The sequence below is a fragment of the Danio aesculapii genome, chromosome 18 (genome assembly GCF_903798145.1).
Source record: "Danio aesculapii chromosome 18, fDanAes4.1, whole genome shotgun sequence".
NCBI lineage: Eukaryota > Metazoa > Chordata > Actinopteri > Cypriniformes > Danionidae > Danio > Danio aesculapii.
Genome location: NC_079452.1, coordinates 47,106,351 through 47,125,208, shown reverse-complemented (window position 1 = coordinate 47,125,208; position 18,858 = coordinate 47,106,351). Strand labels below are relative to the sequence as shown.

The window sequence follows — 18,858 nt, the reverse complement described above, 5'->3', positions numbered from 1 at the left end:
ATGCTTAAAGAACAATGTACATACCAATACAAATACAAAAAGAAAGAAAGCGTCAGAGGTGTACAAAACAAACTATAAATAAGACAAACAAATATATATGTAAGTATGCATACTAAAAAAGGGTAAGGGCCTTGTGGATTACAGGATATTGAAGGTTTCGTTTAAAAACAGTTTTAATTGCTTTTTTAGTAGTGCTTTGGTTTATGTTGTTCGAATAATGTTTGTTTTATTTATGTTAGCTCATGGATTAAAACGGAATTTGTCAAGAGCCCATCAGGCGGGGCTTAAGGCGGGACATCCGCTCTTCTGAGGTGTGTTTGAGCTCGCTGATTGGTCACATTTGAAAAATCAGTTTCTGACGCGGTACGAGGGAACGTTTGAACTTCGGATTTGTATACGGACAACAAGAAGGCAACAGCTCGTGAAATTAAACTAAAACATCTCAGCATGATTAGGCAAGCGTAAGTATTTTATGCCTACTTGTGTTTTAGGTGTGCTAAGTAGATAACCAGTATCTAACACTTCGTTTATTAGAATAGAAGTCAGTCTGTTGACTCATACGGAAGACGTTGAGTGGTGTTTAGCAGGCATCTGTTAGCCATCTAGTGTAACTCGCCGCCCGTTGCGTTTACTTTAGCGTTATTAATCCACCGTTTGTTCTCAAGAAGAAGTTTTGCTTTATTTTTCTACTTTACCCTTTGTTTTAGAAGTTTAATAATTTGCTATCTACATTATAATCGGTAAATGTCAAGCACTATATTTAGTTTCAAATTCCAGATTTTGTTTGGATTAAAATCGTATAAGTAATCTATTGATTGTCTCTTTTATAGTGTAATGTTAACTTTACTCTAAATCGTCGTTTAACGTTATGTCAAGTTAGAACTCTTCATACTTAGTTCGTCTATTTTTATTTTAAGTCTTATTTATTAACTTGCATGTTGTCTGAATTTTTGTTAAAGGAAGGGCAAGACCCCCCGCCGCCCTCCTCCAAAAAAACCTTCAAACAACCAAAAGGACCCTGTTGGAGTATGTTGTAACTTGTCCTCACATTTAGTTAATCGAAATTGTGATAAATATATTAATTTGAGATCTCTTTGACAGGTGTATTGTCGAGTTCGGCCGCTGGGTGCTGATGATGAGGAATGTTGTATTGAGGTTATAAGTAACACCACCATTCAGCTACATGCTCCTGATGGACTCAAAGCCAACAGGAATGGGGAATTCAAAGAGGTGAGTGGAAGTTACCTCACAAGAAGTCTATTTTTTTTAGTATTTTGTGATGAATTGAACGGTTCTTTCATCTTAGACTTCACATTCAGTCATTTACTCCCACACCCCCTTGTCAATCCAAACCAAAGAGACTTTTGTTCATCCTCAAAACATTAATGAAAATATTTTAGTAAAAAACAAAGTACTTCTATTCCTCTGTAGCAAATGTGCCCATGCTAAACTGCAATACAGCCATGTGAATTGAGCTATCTGAAGAGATTAAATTGTATTGGAGCGCAATATATCATTGCAGCACTATCACAATGTGCAGATCTGAAATATTCTCATTGTACCATCTATGATGTTGAGTCTAGGTTATAGGAGCTACAGTTCAGAATGTGAGATTTGTGGATTTGTCACTGTACTGTTTAATCATGAGAGAGTGAAAGTTAATCAGTTGCATCTGTTGTTATTCCTGTGACTGTCTGAACATTTCAGGAGAGTAAAAGCAATCGGGCACAATAAATTAATAACGTTTGGAGGTTAAATAAAGATTCATTGGGTTGAATTATATTTATTTGTTATACATCATGCAGATGTGCTCCCTGCAAAATTATCACAATCTAAAAGTATGATTTTGTTTTTCAACAAAGCTGTTCATAGTATCTTGTGAAATTTTATCCATATCACAATGTATTTTTTTTTAAATATTGTGCAGCCCTAAACTGTATTTTATTATATTGTATTGAATTTCTGTTCTCATGAACAGCAGCTTGTACAATACCCGTTTGAAGTGAGATTTGGGGTCTGAAGATCTTTGCAACACAAGGGATAGTTTTTTGCAGAAGTTAATGGTGCAGTAGGGGATTGTCTTCAGAAACATTTTTATTGTGCTGGTTAAAAGTCTGTTTGCATTCCAATAGTAATGATTAAAGTAAATGATCTAAATGTATTTTTATACTCTGGGTGAGGCATAAGACTAAAAAAGGTTTATCCAATTAAAATTAATTGGCATGACAGTTCGCATAATTCTGATAAGTAGCCCAAACTGTCTGACAGCAAATATAGATTAGTACATCTACACACCCGTTCACGCAGATCCGCCATTTGCGCGTGAATGTGCGCCACATTCATGACATGTGCACAAGTGAGAGAGCGGTTAAAAACAAATGCTGAATCAAAACTTTTTAAAATCCTGAATTAATATTGGAGTTACTTTTGCATGCTGGAGGAAGGACGACACCATGGCTGAAGTATTTCTAGCTAGGTAATGTTATGTTTAAAAAGTAATTTGGTCACGAAAAGCTTATGTAGCTTTTATGAATGGGTTATATGCACAGATGTTTAGTCACATTAATCTTTCGGTGGATAATTTCAGTGGCTGTTTTAAATTTCATAAGGGACCTTTTACAGCATTGATAATGTAGATTTTATTTAATTTAACAACAAGTAAATGGCGCTATTCTGCCTAGCCTCTTTACTGAGGTGAAGGTGGTTTTATATTCACATTGGTTCATCTTTGGTCCCTATATTGTTTACCATGCTACTTTGAATATTTGGTCTGAAATAGCTGGCAGGCATGGATTAGTAATAAGTGTAATTCCTGCATCCCGCTGGCCAGCCACTAATCATACTGTAGTCTCTTTAGGACAAAGTGTGTAAGTGAGACCAGAGATCATTGCATGCATGAAATATTGCACATTATGACAGGTTTTGCTTGGTACGCAACCGGAAATGTGCTAGATGTAATACAGTTTTTCATTCGGAATTGTAGTATTATAAATGTTCTATAATGGTGAATTACATGATCTAGTGGGTCGTCTACTGTCATCTTTAATGTGCGCGTTCGTGACTTCAGGAGGCGTGGCTTTGGACAGTAGGGGAAGGACTGTTTCAAAGATATTATACTAACTGGTTGGCAGTTTGGCAGATCACCTACTGCACCTTTAACTATTTAACTAATCATACTTAGAAATACCAGTAAAAGCACTGTAAATATTCATACAACAGGAACATCTTGTTTATTTAATCAGATTCATCCTATTTACATTATACTTTTTTTTTTTTTTTTTTTCTTATGTAAAATTCTTTACGTTTGGTACAACATGAAAGAGAAAATCAATTCTTTGACGTTCGTTAATAGATAACAATGCACAACTAACTCTCTTTCAGACACAATATTCCTTCAAGAAAGTCTTTGGAATTAAAACGACACAGAGGGAATTATTTGAAGATGTTGCTAAACCTCTTACCCAAGACCTCATTCATGGAAAAAATGGTAAATCCACTGTTCTTTAATAATTATTGTCATTTTAAAAAGTGCTCTGTCTGACAACAACAGTTTTCTTTTAAAACTAGGCCTGTTGTTTACCTATGGCGTCACCGGCAGTGGTAAAACGCACACAATGACTGGCTCACCGGGGCAAGGTGGGTTGCTTCCACGCTCTCTCGACATGATCTTCAACAGCATCGGCCCTTACCAGGCTAAGAGATATGTGAGCAGATTCATCAAGTACTTTTTATTAAGTAGTTAAAAAATTGTTCTCTTGAGCTAACGCTGTCCTTCATTAGGTTTTTAAGCCTGATGATAAAAATGGCATGGAGGTGCAGAATCAGGTTGATGCACTGTTGGACAGACAGAAGCGAGACAGTCAGACATCTGTACCAAAGACCCCAAACACAAGGTTATTTTGATTTAAAATCTACACAATAGTGCCTGATCTGATTTGTAAATAGTGAGTTAATCTGATGTTGTTGCTTTGTAGGCGAGTTGACCCTGAGTTTGCTGACATGATCAGCCCAGAGGAGGCTTGTAAAGCAGAAGGGGTGGATGAGGACAGCAGCTACAGTGTCTTTGTGTCTTACATTGAGATTTACAACAACTACATTTATGACCTCCTGGAAGAGACTCCCTTTGACCCCATAAAGCCCAAGTAAGCTTGTTATATTTGTCCGTTTTGTTGAATCAAAATATTTTATTTTATTCATAATTTTTTTTTTGATGCCCCACTCATTGGGCCTACATTCTCCTGGTTTATGGAGCATTGTTAAATACAGTGACATTAAAAATTCAGTAATATATTGTAGTGCCATGTAAATATAATGTTAAAATGTGTTTATGTATGTGTAGTAATATATGTAATGCTGTGTAATATAATATTTATTATGTTAACGTGTTGTGTTATTATACATGCACATTAAATGATAATTATATACATGCACAGAATTGATTTAAATGGTGTAATGAATGTTAATGTGTATTAACATTTTAAAATGTAAATTATGAAGTCATGGTTTTACTGTATTTTTGATTAAATGCAACAGTGCAAGCTTCTAGCTGCTGTAGCACAATGCATTTAGTAACAATGTTCATGTCCTGTGTATATGCAGAGTAATTTTTTTTTTTCCCTTAAAAGAAAAAAAATCAATGTAGATTTCGTTGGTTCTGGTAGCTTTTTGTAATTGCCTCCAAGTTTTAAAGGTCTTAACTTTCAAAAACTACATTTTAAGGCCTTAAATTTGATTTAAATATGTTGTAGGTTTTAAATTATATTAAACAGGTCTTAATTTTCGCGTGTCCATGTAAAGCTACCCAATTAGGCCAATCATCAAAAATCCACTTAAAGTTAATTTATTAACTAAATTAAGTGTATATAAAGTCTTAATGTCTTAAATCTCAAGAACAGAATTTTAGGCCATAAAGTCTTAAATTTACTGAAATATTGTGTTAAAAGTCTTAAATCTTTTGTAAACAGGTCTTAATTTTCCTTTATGTATAGCTACCCAGTCTGGCCAACACCCATACAATCACCTACAATCTGTCTCGACTTTTTATTTAAAAATGTAATTGTTAACTTTATTTACCATAATGATTTAAATATTTTGCTTTGAAACAATAACATTTGTTTAAAAGTTCCTGGTCAGACTGTTGTGTGTACATTTCAGTTTATTAGTTTTTAAAACCTTAATTTTAAGGTTTTAAATAGAGCTTGCTTGTTTTGACTATTTAAAATGTTTTGCTTCGAATTAACTAAAATATTTGTTTTAAAATATTATTGTATTTATATTAAAGTTTGATAGGGCAAATAAAAATCTTTTCCAATAGGGCCATTCGAAAAACTCCTTAGCGTTTAGTATGAGTCTAAAATTTCATACATGATGGTTTTAATGTCTTAGTCTTAAATTTAATTGAAACCTGCAGAAACCCTGGAAATAACTAAATTGGATTTCTTGGAGGGGACAAATAAAGTGTTTTCCACTGGCCATTGCTTACTTTTTTGGCCTGTCTGAAATTGCATTCATTTCTAAGTCTTAAATCTGACTTGGGGAAACCTGCAGAAACCCTGTTTCAGTCACCTTACGTTTTTAACATTTTAAAGTAAATCATATTTAGTAGTGTGTAGATAAATCTATTTTGTTTTTTTGTTAGGTGGAATGGTGCAGGCACACCTCTGCGAAACAACACTGAGTTCATGTACGTGGCCAGTAGAATCCATTCAAAGATGGACTTGCTGTCTTTTGCTAATGATATTTTTTCCTTTGTGTAGCTGCAGAATGCGTTTTGTCTTTTGCTTTCAAGTGTATCTAGGGCGTCTGTTTGCTTTTGTCTTGGCTGTTTGTCTTGTGCTTTTGTTTTACTTGGTGCTCAGTGTCCATGCAGAGCCTGTGCTTTATGGCAGAGCAGCACGTTTTCCCCCTGTGTTTGTTATAGAAAACATTATGCTGCATTTCACATTTCAGACCACCCCAATCCAAAATACTGCGCGAAGATCAAAATCACAACATGTATGTGGCCGGGTGCACGGAGGTTGAGGTCAAGTCAACAGAGGAAGCTTTTGAAGTCTTTTGGCGAGGTAAGCTTGTGTATATGTAGAAAGTTTCTCTCAAGGAGTTTGTTTGTGGCAAGCATGCTAAGCCATTGTTTGAAATCTTTTGTTTTCTGAAAAAGGTCAAAAGAAGCGTAGGATTGCAAACACGCAATTGAACCGTGAGTCCAGCCGCTCTCACAGTGTGTTCATTGTTAAATTGGCACAAGCACCACTGGATGCAGATGGAGACAATGTGCTTCAGGTCAGCACAAATTTTAATGCCTTAAGGATTTTGTTTTAGAATGAAGTGTTGGTTAACTTTTAAAGTGGTTAATTAAGAATAATTTTATTTAAAATATCCTGAGACTTTAAAGCTTTTCATATATCTGTCAAGGGAGTATTATTATTATTATTATTATTATTATAACAACAAAATGAACCTATGTCTGGTTTTACAATTGTAATGTTGCCAAAAATAGTCTTAATGTGGTTTGAATGAGAAATTTGTTAGTATCTTGGCACCCCCTAGTGAGCAACAATGATTTAGCAATTACACGGTCAGATCCTCTTATTACAGTGACTAAACTGACCATGTTTAATGGTCACTTGGAAACTGACATCTGTAATTTGTTTTTCAGTGCTGAGAAATATTGGAATGAATATAATAATTTTTGTTTTTAATTACTATTTAGGTTGGTTTTAGGGCTGTACAATATATTGTTTCAGCATCGATATTGCAATATGCAATTCTGCAGAAGTCACATTGCAGGACGTCAAGCAATTTCAATTGAGTTTAAACCATTTGGACACAAATGTCAAAGTTTCCGCTTTAACAAAAATGTATTATTTAATTACACAGACTATAGTGTTGTTTTACATTTGATTATTTTTTGTACCTCAATACAATTAGACTCCTAAACCCATAAAGCGTTGTTTATTTAATGTTTTATCTTTGTTCTATTGTTTTTTTTTTGTTTGTTTGTTTTGTCTTTTTTATTGGTACATTTTATGCAGATTCACTCCCCTAACATCATCCCAATCAATGTATAATGATGCATTCTTTCTATAAAGTCATCTTGTGAAATTATATTTATATATATATATATATATATATATATATATATATATATATATATATATATATATATATATATATATATATATATACACACATATACATATACTGCGTGGTATTGGAAAGATCTGACTTTATTTTATTTATTTTTTTCTTTCCCCTAGCGTGTGTGTATGTTGGACACACAGTTTCACTAATGTATTTATTTTGAGTGATTGGGATGAGTCTGTAGGACAGTGAATCAAGCATAAAATTGAATAAGTTGGAAGCATAGATGCACACAATTGAGCAAAGATAAGTGAAATTGACAGTGCTTTTATAGTTTTTGGGGTAGTCAAATGGTGAAGTACAAATATTTCTTAATCAAATGCAAAGTAACACTTTAAAGTCCTGACTGTGTAAGTAATTCAACAATTATTCTTTATTAAAGTTATAAATTGTAACCTTTTATTGTACTCTCAGGCCTTAAATATGTGCAAATAATAAACTTTTAACTTTATTATGGTTAAACAGAGCAGTGACTCCACAAATCACGTTCTGAACTGTAGCTCCGTCAACTATAACGTTGCAATGTCACTTGTGGGTGCTAACCATATATTATGCAGTCCTGCTTTAATGTCCCACATGTTCAATTCCTAAGGCGTTTGTTAAATCCAATTACTCGCATTTCATAAGACTCAAATCTTGAGTTGTCAATGACATTAGGGTGTGTAATAGATAATTTTCTTCTGTAAACTATCTCTTAAAGTAAATATGGTATTACATGCTAAAGTTGGGTTCCGAGATGTAACTGTTGTACCACTGACAACTCTAAACTTTTATTGTTCCCATGTTCAGGATAAGAATCAGGTGAACGTGAGCCAGTTGTGTCTAGTGGATCTGGCTGGCAGTGAACGCACTAGCAGAACCCGAGCAGAGGGCAACAGACTCCGTGAAGCAGGTCAGCGAATAACACTGCAAACCAGATTACTTGCCTCAGGATTTCAGGGATGCGTTTTATGGAAAAACATATGAACACCATATGGGTTTATTTTTGTCTCTCACAGGCAACATAAATCAATCTTTAATGACTCTGCGCACATGTATTGAGGTACTGCGGGAAAACCAGATGTGTGGCACCAACAAGGTATGTGAATTTCCACAACCTATAGTCGATTAAAAATGTTAAAGTTCAGCAATGTTAAGTCACTCTTTACCTGTGCCTTCAGATGGTTCCCTACAGAGACTCCAAAGTGACCCATCTGTTCAAAAACTACTTTGATGGAGAAGGCAAAGTGAGAATGGTGGTCTGTGTAAATCCAAAAGCTGATGATTATGAGGAGACACTGGTAAGCAATGTCAGCCAGTCAGAAGTTAGTTCCTATTAAGAATTGAACTAGTTTCATGGTGGCTTTTTTTGTTTGTTGTTGTTGTGTGAAGCTGGTGATGCGCTTTGCTGAGATGACTCAAGAGGTGGAAGTGGCTCGGCCTGTTGACAGACCTATCTGTGGCTTCGCTGCTGGTCGCCGACAGAGGAACCAGGCCTTCAAAGAGGAGCTGACCCGCAGGCTAGAGGAGCGTGGTGGTCCTGTAGATGGAGGTATTGTCTGAGTGTCAAAATTTATACATTGTCACCTGAGAGAACTATTTTATTTATTTATTTATTTATTTATTTATTTATATATATATATATATATATATATATATATATATATATATATATATATATATATATATATATATATATATATATATATATATATATATATAATATAATATAATATAAGTTGTAGTCAGATTATTAGCCCCCCCTTTAAATTTTTTTTATTTATTTACAATAAATACAAATATTTCCCAGCAAGAAATTTTCACAGTATGTCTGATTAATATTTAAGAGTCTTTTGTTATTTTGGCTAGAAATTTATTTTATTTTTTTTAAATTAAACTGCTTTTAAAGGTCAAAATTACTGGCCCCCTTTAAGCTATATATTTTTTCGATAGTCTACAGAACAACCCATCATTATACAATAACTTGCCCAACTACCCTAACCTGCCTAATTAACCTAGATAAGCCTTTAATTGTGACTAAGCTGTATAGAAGTTTAAAGCATCTAGTCAAATATTATTAACTGTCATCATGGCAAAGGTGAAATAAATCAGATATTAGAAATTAGTTATTAAAACTATTATGGTTAGAAATATGTTGAGAAATCTTCTCTTCGTTAAACAGAAATTGGGGAAAAAATAAACGGTGGCTAATAATTCAGACTTCAACTGTATATATTATTATTTTATGTTTAGATTTTTTGTTGTTGTTGTGAAAAACACCATTACAATACAAATTGTTACATATCGTTATCTTTGTTTTTGTTGTTTTTTACAAAAAAGAAAAAATAAATATTAAAAAAGGGGAAAAGAAAAACTGAAACAAGTAATAAGTGTACAGAAAATTACAACCAACTGAATGCAGTCATTCAACAATCACAATCAAATGTTCAGATACATTGTCAATGTTGAAAGTAAATATTTATAGTTAAACAGTGCAAGATAATAATAATAATAGTTAAAAACATACAAAAACTTAATTATTACGAAATAAAATAAAAATTAAAAAGGAGAGTGCATCTATTAAATGGAAGGCAAGATGTTAAGAGAGTTAAAGTAGGTTATAAAACATTGCCACTTTTTAAAGAAATTAGTTTTCCAACAGCATCTAATATTTTCCAACTTGCATGGTATCTACAAGCCATTGGGATGTAGTTAGAGGCTTATTTGATTTCCAGTGAAGTAGACTATGACGCCTAGCTAATAATGAGGTAAAGGCCAACATCTCAAGTTGTTTAGAACAAAACTGGGACCAAATATTTGTTTGGAACTCCAAAAATGGCTACATCAGGGAATAGGTCTTTATTTACCTGCAACACCTTAGACATAATTGTAAAATAATTAATCCAGTAATTCTGTAACATAGGGCACAAAAAAAAAACCATATGACTTAAATTACGCTGAGGTACATGACATCTGTATATTATTATTTTTTTTAATGGAAATGAAGTGAAAATACATGGTTCCTTGTCAGATAAAAGGTTGAACATTTACATTAGTTGGCTGAACCTTATATCACTCCATATTTCAGAAAATATCGCAAACAACTAAATGTCTCATTTAAAACTTTTAGAATACTGAAATGCTGTATACAAGTGCCTAAAATCTCAAAATTCACAGTTGCATGTTTTTGCCTCTAGTATCTCTCCTTAAAGGGGACTTATTATGCAAAAATGACTTATAAGGGGTTTAAACCCAATTGTGTGGCACAGTGTGACTAACCTGTGAATATAATAGAATTTTTTTTTATATATATATATATATAATCACACTTGATCAAGTTTCTGCAGAAACACTTAAATTGACTTTTCTTTTGTACATGTCATCAGAGTAGGAAAGCTCTGTCTATTAGTGACGATTTCTCTCTCTCTCTCTCTCTCTCTCTCTCGCATAAGCATAGGACATTAGTCTTGTTTTTAAATCTGCCACTATGCTGACACACAGGCATTTGTAGCTTCGACCTCTTTTGAAAAAGAGCACAATCTCATTTGAATTTAAAGCTACTATCACCAAAATGGCACATGGCATAAGAGTTCTAAAACATTATTTTTGGGGTATTTTTGGCTGAGTCTAGGCACATCAGAAACTTATTTTACATCTTGTAATAAGTGGCATAATAGGCTTTAATGTATCTGTGCTGTTTTTATTTATATAGATTTTTTTTTTATTGTACAGTGTTAATTTGAGATGTTTGTTTTACAGATTGTCCAACAGTATTAAATCAGTTACTTCAGGCATTTCCTCCACTTCCTCCCTGTGAGATCTCTGGCCCTAATGATGACGTCACTCTACCCAGACTCATTGAGGCCTTGGAGAAGAGACACAAGATTCGACAGATGATGATTGAGGAGTACAATAAAACTGGTAAAGTCTTCATTTTACTTGGAACTGTTTAAGTGGTCTCTTGCATGCAATATTTATTTAAAAATCCTGGTCATGATTCTGTTTCAGCCACCATGCTGAAGTCTGTTCTTCAAGAGCAGGATGGCAACATTCTCTCCAAGGAGAACGTCATCCAAGAGCAGCGTGGCAAACTTGGCGAAAAAGACAAAATGCTCCACAACCAGAAGAACGAGATTGATCGTCTGGAAAAGAAATCCAAGATGCTGGAATACAAGGTACTTGCACCATTTGGTTGCGCTTTAAAAATTGTTTTGCATTTGACAAGCACACATTAAATTGATTTAAAATGTGTAATGGGTGTAAACATGACAAAAATTGTACTAGAAAAATCAGTTTCCTCAAATGCAGACAAACTCATAAGAAATGTTTGAGCATCAAATCAGCATTACAGGGTGTCCGCGGGGCCTTAAGTCTTAAAATCACAGAAGTATTCTCTCGTAGGTCTTAAATTATTTTTAAAAGCTCTTAATTTTTAAAAGTTGTCGAAATAATGTCCAATTGATAATGTCCCAATCAATCACCAACAATCTATCTAAATGTGTATATAACGTCATAAGTTTTTTTTTTTTTTAATTGCAATGAGATGGTTGCTTTTTAACAGCTGTTAGACACTTTGCAGCAATTTTTTTTGTAATTACATTCCCTAATCAGGAAAAAAAGACTTTAAACAATGACACAATTTCTCATGATGATAATAGCAATATCCTTTTACATAATCTTCCATTTACACAAACTATTTATAGAAGAAAGTATGATTTAAATTGATTTAAAATGTGAAATGGGTGTAAACATTAGTGATGCAACAATACAGTTAGCCTACGGTTCAATACATAACTCGGTTTTTTTAACACTGTGTTCGGTTCTCATGGCTTGACGTTTTTTTTCTTTTTCTCTATAGGCAATAGGAACAGTAAGAGGTTAAGGAGAAAAAAAATAAAAACGATTTATTGCAATACACTTTTTGTTTTACATAAAAGCCAAAAAAGTACACTAATTCCTAGTGTATTGTAAAATAAAAATTTACACTGAAATCTCACAGCTGCTGGTAACGTTAGTCTATGTACAAACTGGGGAACACATTCCTACATTTTGAAAATAAACATGCATGTGAAGTTAATAAAGATAAATTGGCCATTTCAAATAAACATATTTGTACTTAAGTAAACATAAATAAACCATCTTAATTATCTCGGTGCTTAAAAAAAAAAAAGTGCAAGATGGTAGTCTGTAACTCGGATCGAGTGCTTGTATATGATGACAAAAGTCAGCATTTCTAATCACCAAAAAAGACTGAAAAATGTTTAGCAATGAACACCCCACTGCCTTGGGATTTTTGCTTTTTGGAGGACTTTATTACCTTCTCTGCTATCCTTCCTTCAGACAGTGATATTGCTGGGTGATTGCGCTGCAGATGTGCAGCCATGGTTATAAGTGTAAAACAATGCTCGCGCACAGTTTTTTGTTCACCGTTTTTTCTTTCATTGGCAATATACTTGCAGGCAAACCGAAATGTCCTCACACCGCAGATTTGAAAGATACTGGCGCTTCCTCGTACTGTTGCCTCACTTCACCGCCGCTCGCCATGTTAAAGTGTGGAATGATGGTTAAGCGCCCCCTAAATTTAGAGCATAGTGATTGGATATTTACTCACGGGGAGGATTTTCCTCATTTCAGCTTGTAGACTTACAGGCACACAGTCAATTCGGGGAGATAAAAAACGCACAAATTATTTGAACGTAAAACCAGGAAATCCGCAATTCACAAGCGTGTATTGAACTGTGGATGTCGTACCGAACGGTTCAATATTAGATTGAGAATCGTGGCATCTCTAGAAGACATATTTTTAATGAAAGTTAAGGTTTTATAACAGAAATGCATTGGGTTGAATAGAAGTTCTAAGCAAATATTCGTGTAGTTTTCTTCATAATAAATTTAATATTAATATTTAATAATTAAAATATGTGGTTAAACTACATTTTGTTTTTCCCAATTTTATTGATCCAACCAGGCCATTACCAAAAGTCCTTAGTGTTTATCCCTGTATAAATCTAAAATCTCATTCATAATGGTCTTAAATTTGACTTGATGAAACCTGCAGAAACCATTCATTACACTAATTTCTTAATCTTGTGACACTCTAGTAATATCTGCTGAAAATTTTTCAGAGTAATGCAAAGAGTAACAAATTATCAAAATAAATGTTTGATTTTTGAAGTATTTTTGTATTTGATCAAATAAATTTGTTGTAACAAAGCTTGACAAAGTGTTGTATATGGTCCCTTTAATGTATCTGCAATGTTTTTTTTGATACTGTTGCAGATTGACATCCTGCAGAAAACAACCAACATCTATGAGGAGGACAAGAGGTCTCTGCAAAATGAACTGGAGAGCAGAGAACAGAGGCTACAAAGGGAAATGTCTGAAAAGAGACGCATGGAGGCACGCATGCAGGGCATGGTCTCTGACACCAAGCTCAAGTGGGAGAAGGAGTGTGTGAGTGTCTTGCCATACATTTGAAACACAATAGACTTTCCCACACGGTTCCCATAAGTCATAACATTTTTGGCATATAGAATTTTAAAAGGCCTGTTGCAGACATTAAAAGTCAGGGAATTGTATATTTTGTCCAAGTCATTGAATATCAGACATTTATTGTTTTACCACATCCCAACATGCATACACACTACAGAAAATCTTTCATCACTTTGGTTCATACGTATTGCCTAATGTTGTTCTGAATTTTATTCCCACTTACCTGTTAAAGTTTTGTCTGTTGCTGTTCTTTTGTCTGCTCAATACTTAACCTGATCCTCCTGGATTTTGCAGGAGAAAAAGTCATATTATTGCAGCCTAAAATTACTTATCTATAGGTGACAACCTTTTATTAAAATTTGCAGCAATATTCCTGCATTTCTTGTGTTTTGCTGGAAAAAAAACTCTATACAGATTTAAACTTAGTTTTTTACTTTTTAGACCTCAAGAACCATTGGTCTCTTTAATTTTTATAAAGGCACGCTGAGAAACTAAGTGAAACCTCGTAACCATGTAAAGCCTGTTACATATTCGGTACATGACTCTCTCCAACAATACTGTTAGAAAAATCTTGTTTTTTTTTTTACATTTTAGCAATCAACACAATGAATATTATATATGTTGTAAATATAATTAATATTTATTCTAGGTCATGGAAATTCAGCTTTTATGTCTGTGAATCTTGGGAAAAATCTGGGAATTTGATGTTTCTTAGACTGGGAAGATTTAACCTGGTACCTGTGTAATGTTGTTTTTCTACGCAGGAGAGGAGGGTAAACGCCAAGCAGCTGGAAATGCAGAATAAGCTGTGGGTGAAGGATGAGAAACTCAAACAGCTCAAAGCCATCGTGACTGAAGGGAAGACTGAGAACCGACAACCTCAGCGGCCCTCCAGAGAAAAGGACAAAGTGCCCCCTAAGAGATCTGCTTCCCCGTCACCCGCTCCTGTACGTTTAACTGACATGCGTTTCTAGACCGCCCGATTCTGAGATTTATGCCTAACCTAATCCACAAACCTCATCTATGTTTGTCCATGCATGGTCTGCTGTGCAGTGTGTGTGTGTAAGAATAATTGACTTTTGCACTTTCAACAGATTTCTCACCTGTTTTTAAATACTGTTTTTAATGTACTGGTGTGTGTGTGTTGCATGCAAAAACCATGTGTGAACTAATCTCGTGTCACTTGCAGTCTTCCTACAATGGCTCTCAATCATCACTATCCTCTCTGGAGCCTATATATAACTTCTCTCAGACGGTCAGGCCAGATCCTCACTTCCCCAGAGCAGGCAGTGTGTCTGTGGCCTCCTGCATCTCTGAGTGGGAGCAGGGCGTCCCGCAGTCTCGCAGGCAGGGTAGCCAGTCGCCTCCAGACAGTAGGAACAGAGCTCAGGGCCTTCCTGACAGTCTTAGCAGGAGGAGAGGCAGGTGTTGGGCCAGAGAGGTGCCTGTCCAGCCAGCAGATGTAGACCTAGAGGAAACGGGTCACTGGGTCAGTAGAATATCTTGCTGTAGCTGTAGGTAGAGCTTCATCGAGACACTAACATAGGCCTGTCCTAGCCTGATATAGACCTTTTGATCTGATTCTCAGCTTCACCCAAATCTGCTGAAGAACTGTATGTAAAAGATGACCTTCATGTGCTGCTTATTTTGAAGATGTGATGGCTTTGTATTGCACTTTTTAGACAAATAAATTTGAGTGTTCATCTTAATGTCATCCATTACTCTTGAGCATAATTTAATTTGTCTAAAGCCTATAAAAGGTGACTAAATGCATTTATACCTGCAACCTAAAAACAATCCTGAAAGTAGATTTGAGTTGGACTGTTTTAATCTTCAGCTTTATTTCTGTCCTTTTTAACAGCTTGGCATGTTTAGTTTGATTCTGTTGAGATTGACTAACAAACTAACGGTTCATCATGCTTGAGGCCTGCACTCTTTCTCTTACTGTGCTTGTGTTTGAATTGAATAGACTGGGCCACCGGTCCGGCCTCTACACAGACGCTCGCACTCCGCAGGTGGGGAGAGGTGGGTTGATCACAAACCTACCACTAATGTGGACCTGGATACAGTCATGCAACCAAACATCCCCAATGCCATCAAAGTGAATGCTCCCAATGAGAAAGCTCTATCTAAGTGTGACAAGTATGTTCTGACACATCAGGAGGTGGCATCAGATGGAGAGATTCAGACCAAGCTAATCAAGGTAGAGCTGCTTTATTTATTTATTTTTTGTGGTATTACTTGGTCTGATTTAATTTGGTTTTGAGATGAAATTATAATCTTGTTCTTTTACCAGGGTGAAGTGTTCAAAACTAGAGGTGGAGGACAGTCTGTTCAGTTCACAGATATTGAAACACTAAAGCAGGAAACGCCTGTTGCAGCCAGGTGATTTGCCATGCTTGAATTTTGTTGGTGGTTACATGTGTATGACTATTGGTCTCATGAATGTTTTGCTGTTTAATTGTAGCCGTAAGAGGCGCTCATCAGAGTCTGGCCCAGACAGTGAGCCTATGGAAGGAAACTGGACTGATGTGGAGACTAGGGTAAGGTACTCAAGGCCACTATACACCTGTCACTCCAGTACTCCATTTGATGGCACTGGACAGGATTTCTCCAACCCTTGTGGTCAATGAAATTGTATTATTTTTCCCCTTTTATGATTTTCGATATAGGGCGTAACTTTTATTGAGAAATTATCATGATAATGGTATATGCAATATCCATTTTGCAAAGAAATGCTTATGTTTAATGTGCCATATATAGGTTGTTTATCAGATATCTTACCATTCAGATGGGGCTTTTACTATCTTTAACCCCACCTCTCTAGTACACGCTGTTTGCTGAACCTAGAGCTGAAAGTAAATACTAATGCTGAGAAAAACAGCCAATAAGAATCAGAATTTCCACCAAGGTGTTTATTGTTTTTGCTGTTTTGAGTAGTTTGTGATTCTTTTTTTTTTTTTTTTTTTAGTCTCCATTTCATGTCTCACTGTAAAATAGCACCTTAGTTCAGTGTTGACACCTTTTGGTTTAAGTAAAATATAATTCAAAGGGCATATTTCTATAGTTCAAAAATCTGGCGGTGTTTACGATATGAGTGTGTTCTGTAAACCACTATTCTGTTGGATCCTTGCATATGTGCCAAAAGTCGTGTATGCTTTTGGCTTTAGCAGGGTTTTTCCTGGCTCAAAATGAGTCCGAAGTGGTATCCCAATCATTAATTATTTTGCTAGTTGAAGCAAACACACTTTTTATTGTAACTCTTATCAAGTAAAATATCTTCTCCTAAAATGGCTAACATTAAATATATGACCAGTGCGACCCTGTGGTCTGTCGATAGCCGTGTTTGCCTGCCTGATTGTTATGAAAAGGTGGAAGTGATACAATATTAGTTTGAGGTGGACCACTCATAAATCTCTATGCTGGAAAACCACCGTCTTTGTATATCAACAGTACTTGAAGGACTCTGATTGAGAATGTTGAATTGACCATTTCAATGTGGTCCTGTCATTGGCTCATTTCCTGCTTATTATCAAACAATTTCATTACTGTAACAAGAGGCAATTAATTCATAACTTAATGTTAAAACAGCTATCGTAACATTTATTTATCAATATGTGGATCTTTTTGGATTCTCGGAAGCTATAGAAATTAAAAATGTACAACAGGAAATGCATTGGAACCATTGTTTTTGTATACATCCCTCAACATGGTCTATAGGTGCTGTTGATGGAGTATCTGATTGATTGGTTGGTTTAGAAAGTCAGTGCACTTCTAAAAGCGAAAGTGATTAAAGCATTCAAGACCACACGAACTGCTCTGCATCTGCTTTTCCTCTGCGTTACCACTCTGATCACTCTCTGCTTTAAACCAAGCCAAATAAACTGCCTATAATTTCACCTGCTTTCATTTTCCACTGCATTATCATTGCCCTGCCACCTCTGCTGTAACATTATTAACGCTAGCAATGAGAGGAAAGCCATTTTAAGTTGTGTGTGACGTTAGTAATTTAGTTTGATATTCATTTAAATCAAACCCTACCTGCTAGTTGGCCATTGGTTATTTTCCTTGAGCTGTGTTCAAGCACATCATTTAGACCTAGATATACACACACATCTATCAGTGAAGAAATCTGACTGTTAATATTAGTTTGTCTCAGAGGCTTTAATGGTGTCTTTTCTTTTTGGTATTTACAAGCTGGTTTTTAAACCCAATTTGCACACCGTTCAAATAAATATTACCAACTGTAATATGGCCATTGCATAGAGGTTGTTTCCTAAGCTCTCTCTTGCCTTTGTGTAGTGCTCTGTGGCAGTGGAGATGAGAGCTGGCTCAAATCTTGGACCTGGATACCAGCATCACGGCTATACAAAGTAAGATCTTCATTTACATGGTTTCTTGTCCTCCGTTAGGTAAAGAGCATATTTTAAGTTTAATTTAAATTTTCTTAATCTTATTTGTTTATTTATTTTTTTGTAGACGCAGAAAACCTTGAGTGTGCTCTAGTATTGTCATCACAGCAGAGTCCTTTCCTCTCGAAGCCTCTCATCACTGGGTGCAATAGCAAATTCACTTTATAATATTTAACTTTTTAAAATGCTTTTTTTATGTAAAAATCTTTTTATAGAAGTCAAAACAGGTTCACCAAAGCTGTGTTATACTGCATTTTCTACTTGGGTGTTGCCATGAAAAATTCACCTGAAGTGTGGGTGTTAAGTGTTACAAATGTTTGGTCTTTAACTGTCTTTTAGGCACATTAGGTATTTGCGTGTATCATTTTTATATCTATGTTTGTGTATACTCTTGCATTCAGGCAGTTAAGACAATCGAAACATTTGAAGGTGTTTAACCAACCTTTAGTAATAGTCATTCTTATGACTTCTACTGGCAGCACCCTGGAAAAGCACTGTTTTCATGTAGTTTCACCTGTATGATACTGCTGCACACAACTGTCAATAAACAGCATTTGATTTATGCTTGTTTTATTTTGCACATCTGTTGGTTTTGATTGTGATTCTTCTGTAATAATGATCATCTGATACTTGGCAGTAGATGGCAGCAGTGTTTAAACTATAGAGTTTGAATTTCTGCCATAGATGGTGTTTGTTATTGCCATGTAGTCAATGCAGGATTCTTCAAGTATGAGACTTAGAATTTGTCATCAAGCTGTAATTGCTGGTTTATGTATGAAGTGTGAAAACCATAATTTCATCAGATACACAATTCTGGCCAAGAAGTTAATCTAAG

General features: G+C 35.1%; 1 protein-coding gene across 3 annotated transcripts; it reads left to right on the top strand.

Annotated features, from left to right (window-relative positions):
- Positions 1–374: 374 nt before the first annotated feature.
- On the top strand, positions 375–18,585 carry kif23 (kinesin family member 23). 3 transcript variants are annotated; one of them, XM_056478576.1, is made up of 24 exons: positions 375–461; positions 960–1,026; positions 1,102–1,230; positions 3,382–3,487; positions 3,568–3,704; positions 3,781–3,893; positions 3,975–4,142; positions 5,639–5,683; positions 5,950–6,062; positions 6,158–6,279; positions 7,930–8,032; positions 8,139–8,218; positions 8,301–8,420; positions 8,512–8,671; positions 10,879–11,040; positions 11,128–11,294; positions 13,399–13,572; positions 14,376–14,558; positions 14,801–15,100; positions 15,581–15,814; positions 15,908–15,996; positions 16,079–16,154; positions 17,914–17,984; positions 18,091–18,585. In XM_056478576.1, the coding sequence occupies exons 1-24, from the start codon at positions 448–450 to the stop codon at positions 18,104–18,106; spliced, it is 2,949 nt and encodes a 982-aa protein (XP_056334551.1). In that variant the 5' UTR covers positions 375–447; the 3' UTR covers positions 18,107–18,585. The 3 variants fall into 3 exon arrangements, with proteins under 3 accessions (XP_056334551.1, XP_056334549.1, XP_056334550.1); XM_056478574.1 differs by lacking the exon at positions 14,801–15,100; XM_056478575.1 differs by lacking the exons at positions 5,639–5,683; positions 14,801–15,100.
- The last annotated feature ends 273 nt before the right edge of the window (positions 18,586–18,858 follow it).

What these genes read in the sequence shown, in the direction of transcription:
- kif23 (XM_056478576.1), top strand. An exon ending in CTTACCAGGCTAAGAGATAT is followed by an intron (nt 3,705 to 3,780) that starts GTGAGCAGATTC and finishes GTCCTTCATTAG; the next exon opens with GTTTTTAAGCCTGATGATAA. An exon ending in GGACTGATGTGGAGACTAGG is followed by an intron (nt 16,155 to 17,913) that starts GTAAGGTACTCA and finishes GCCTTTGTGTAG; the next exon opens with TGCTCTGTGGCAGTGGAGAT.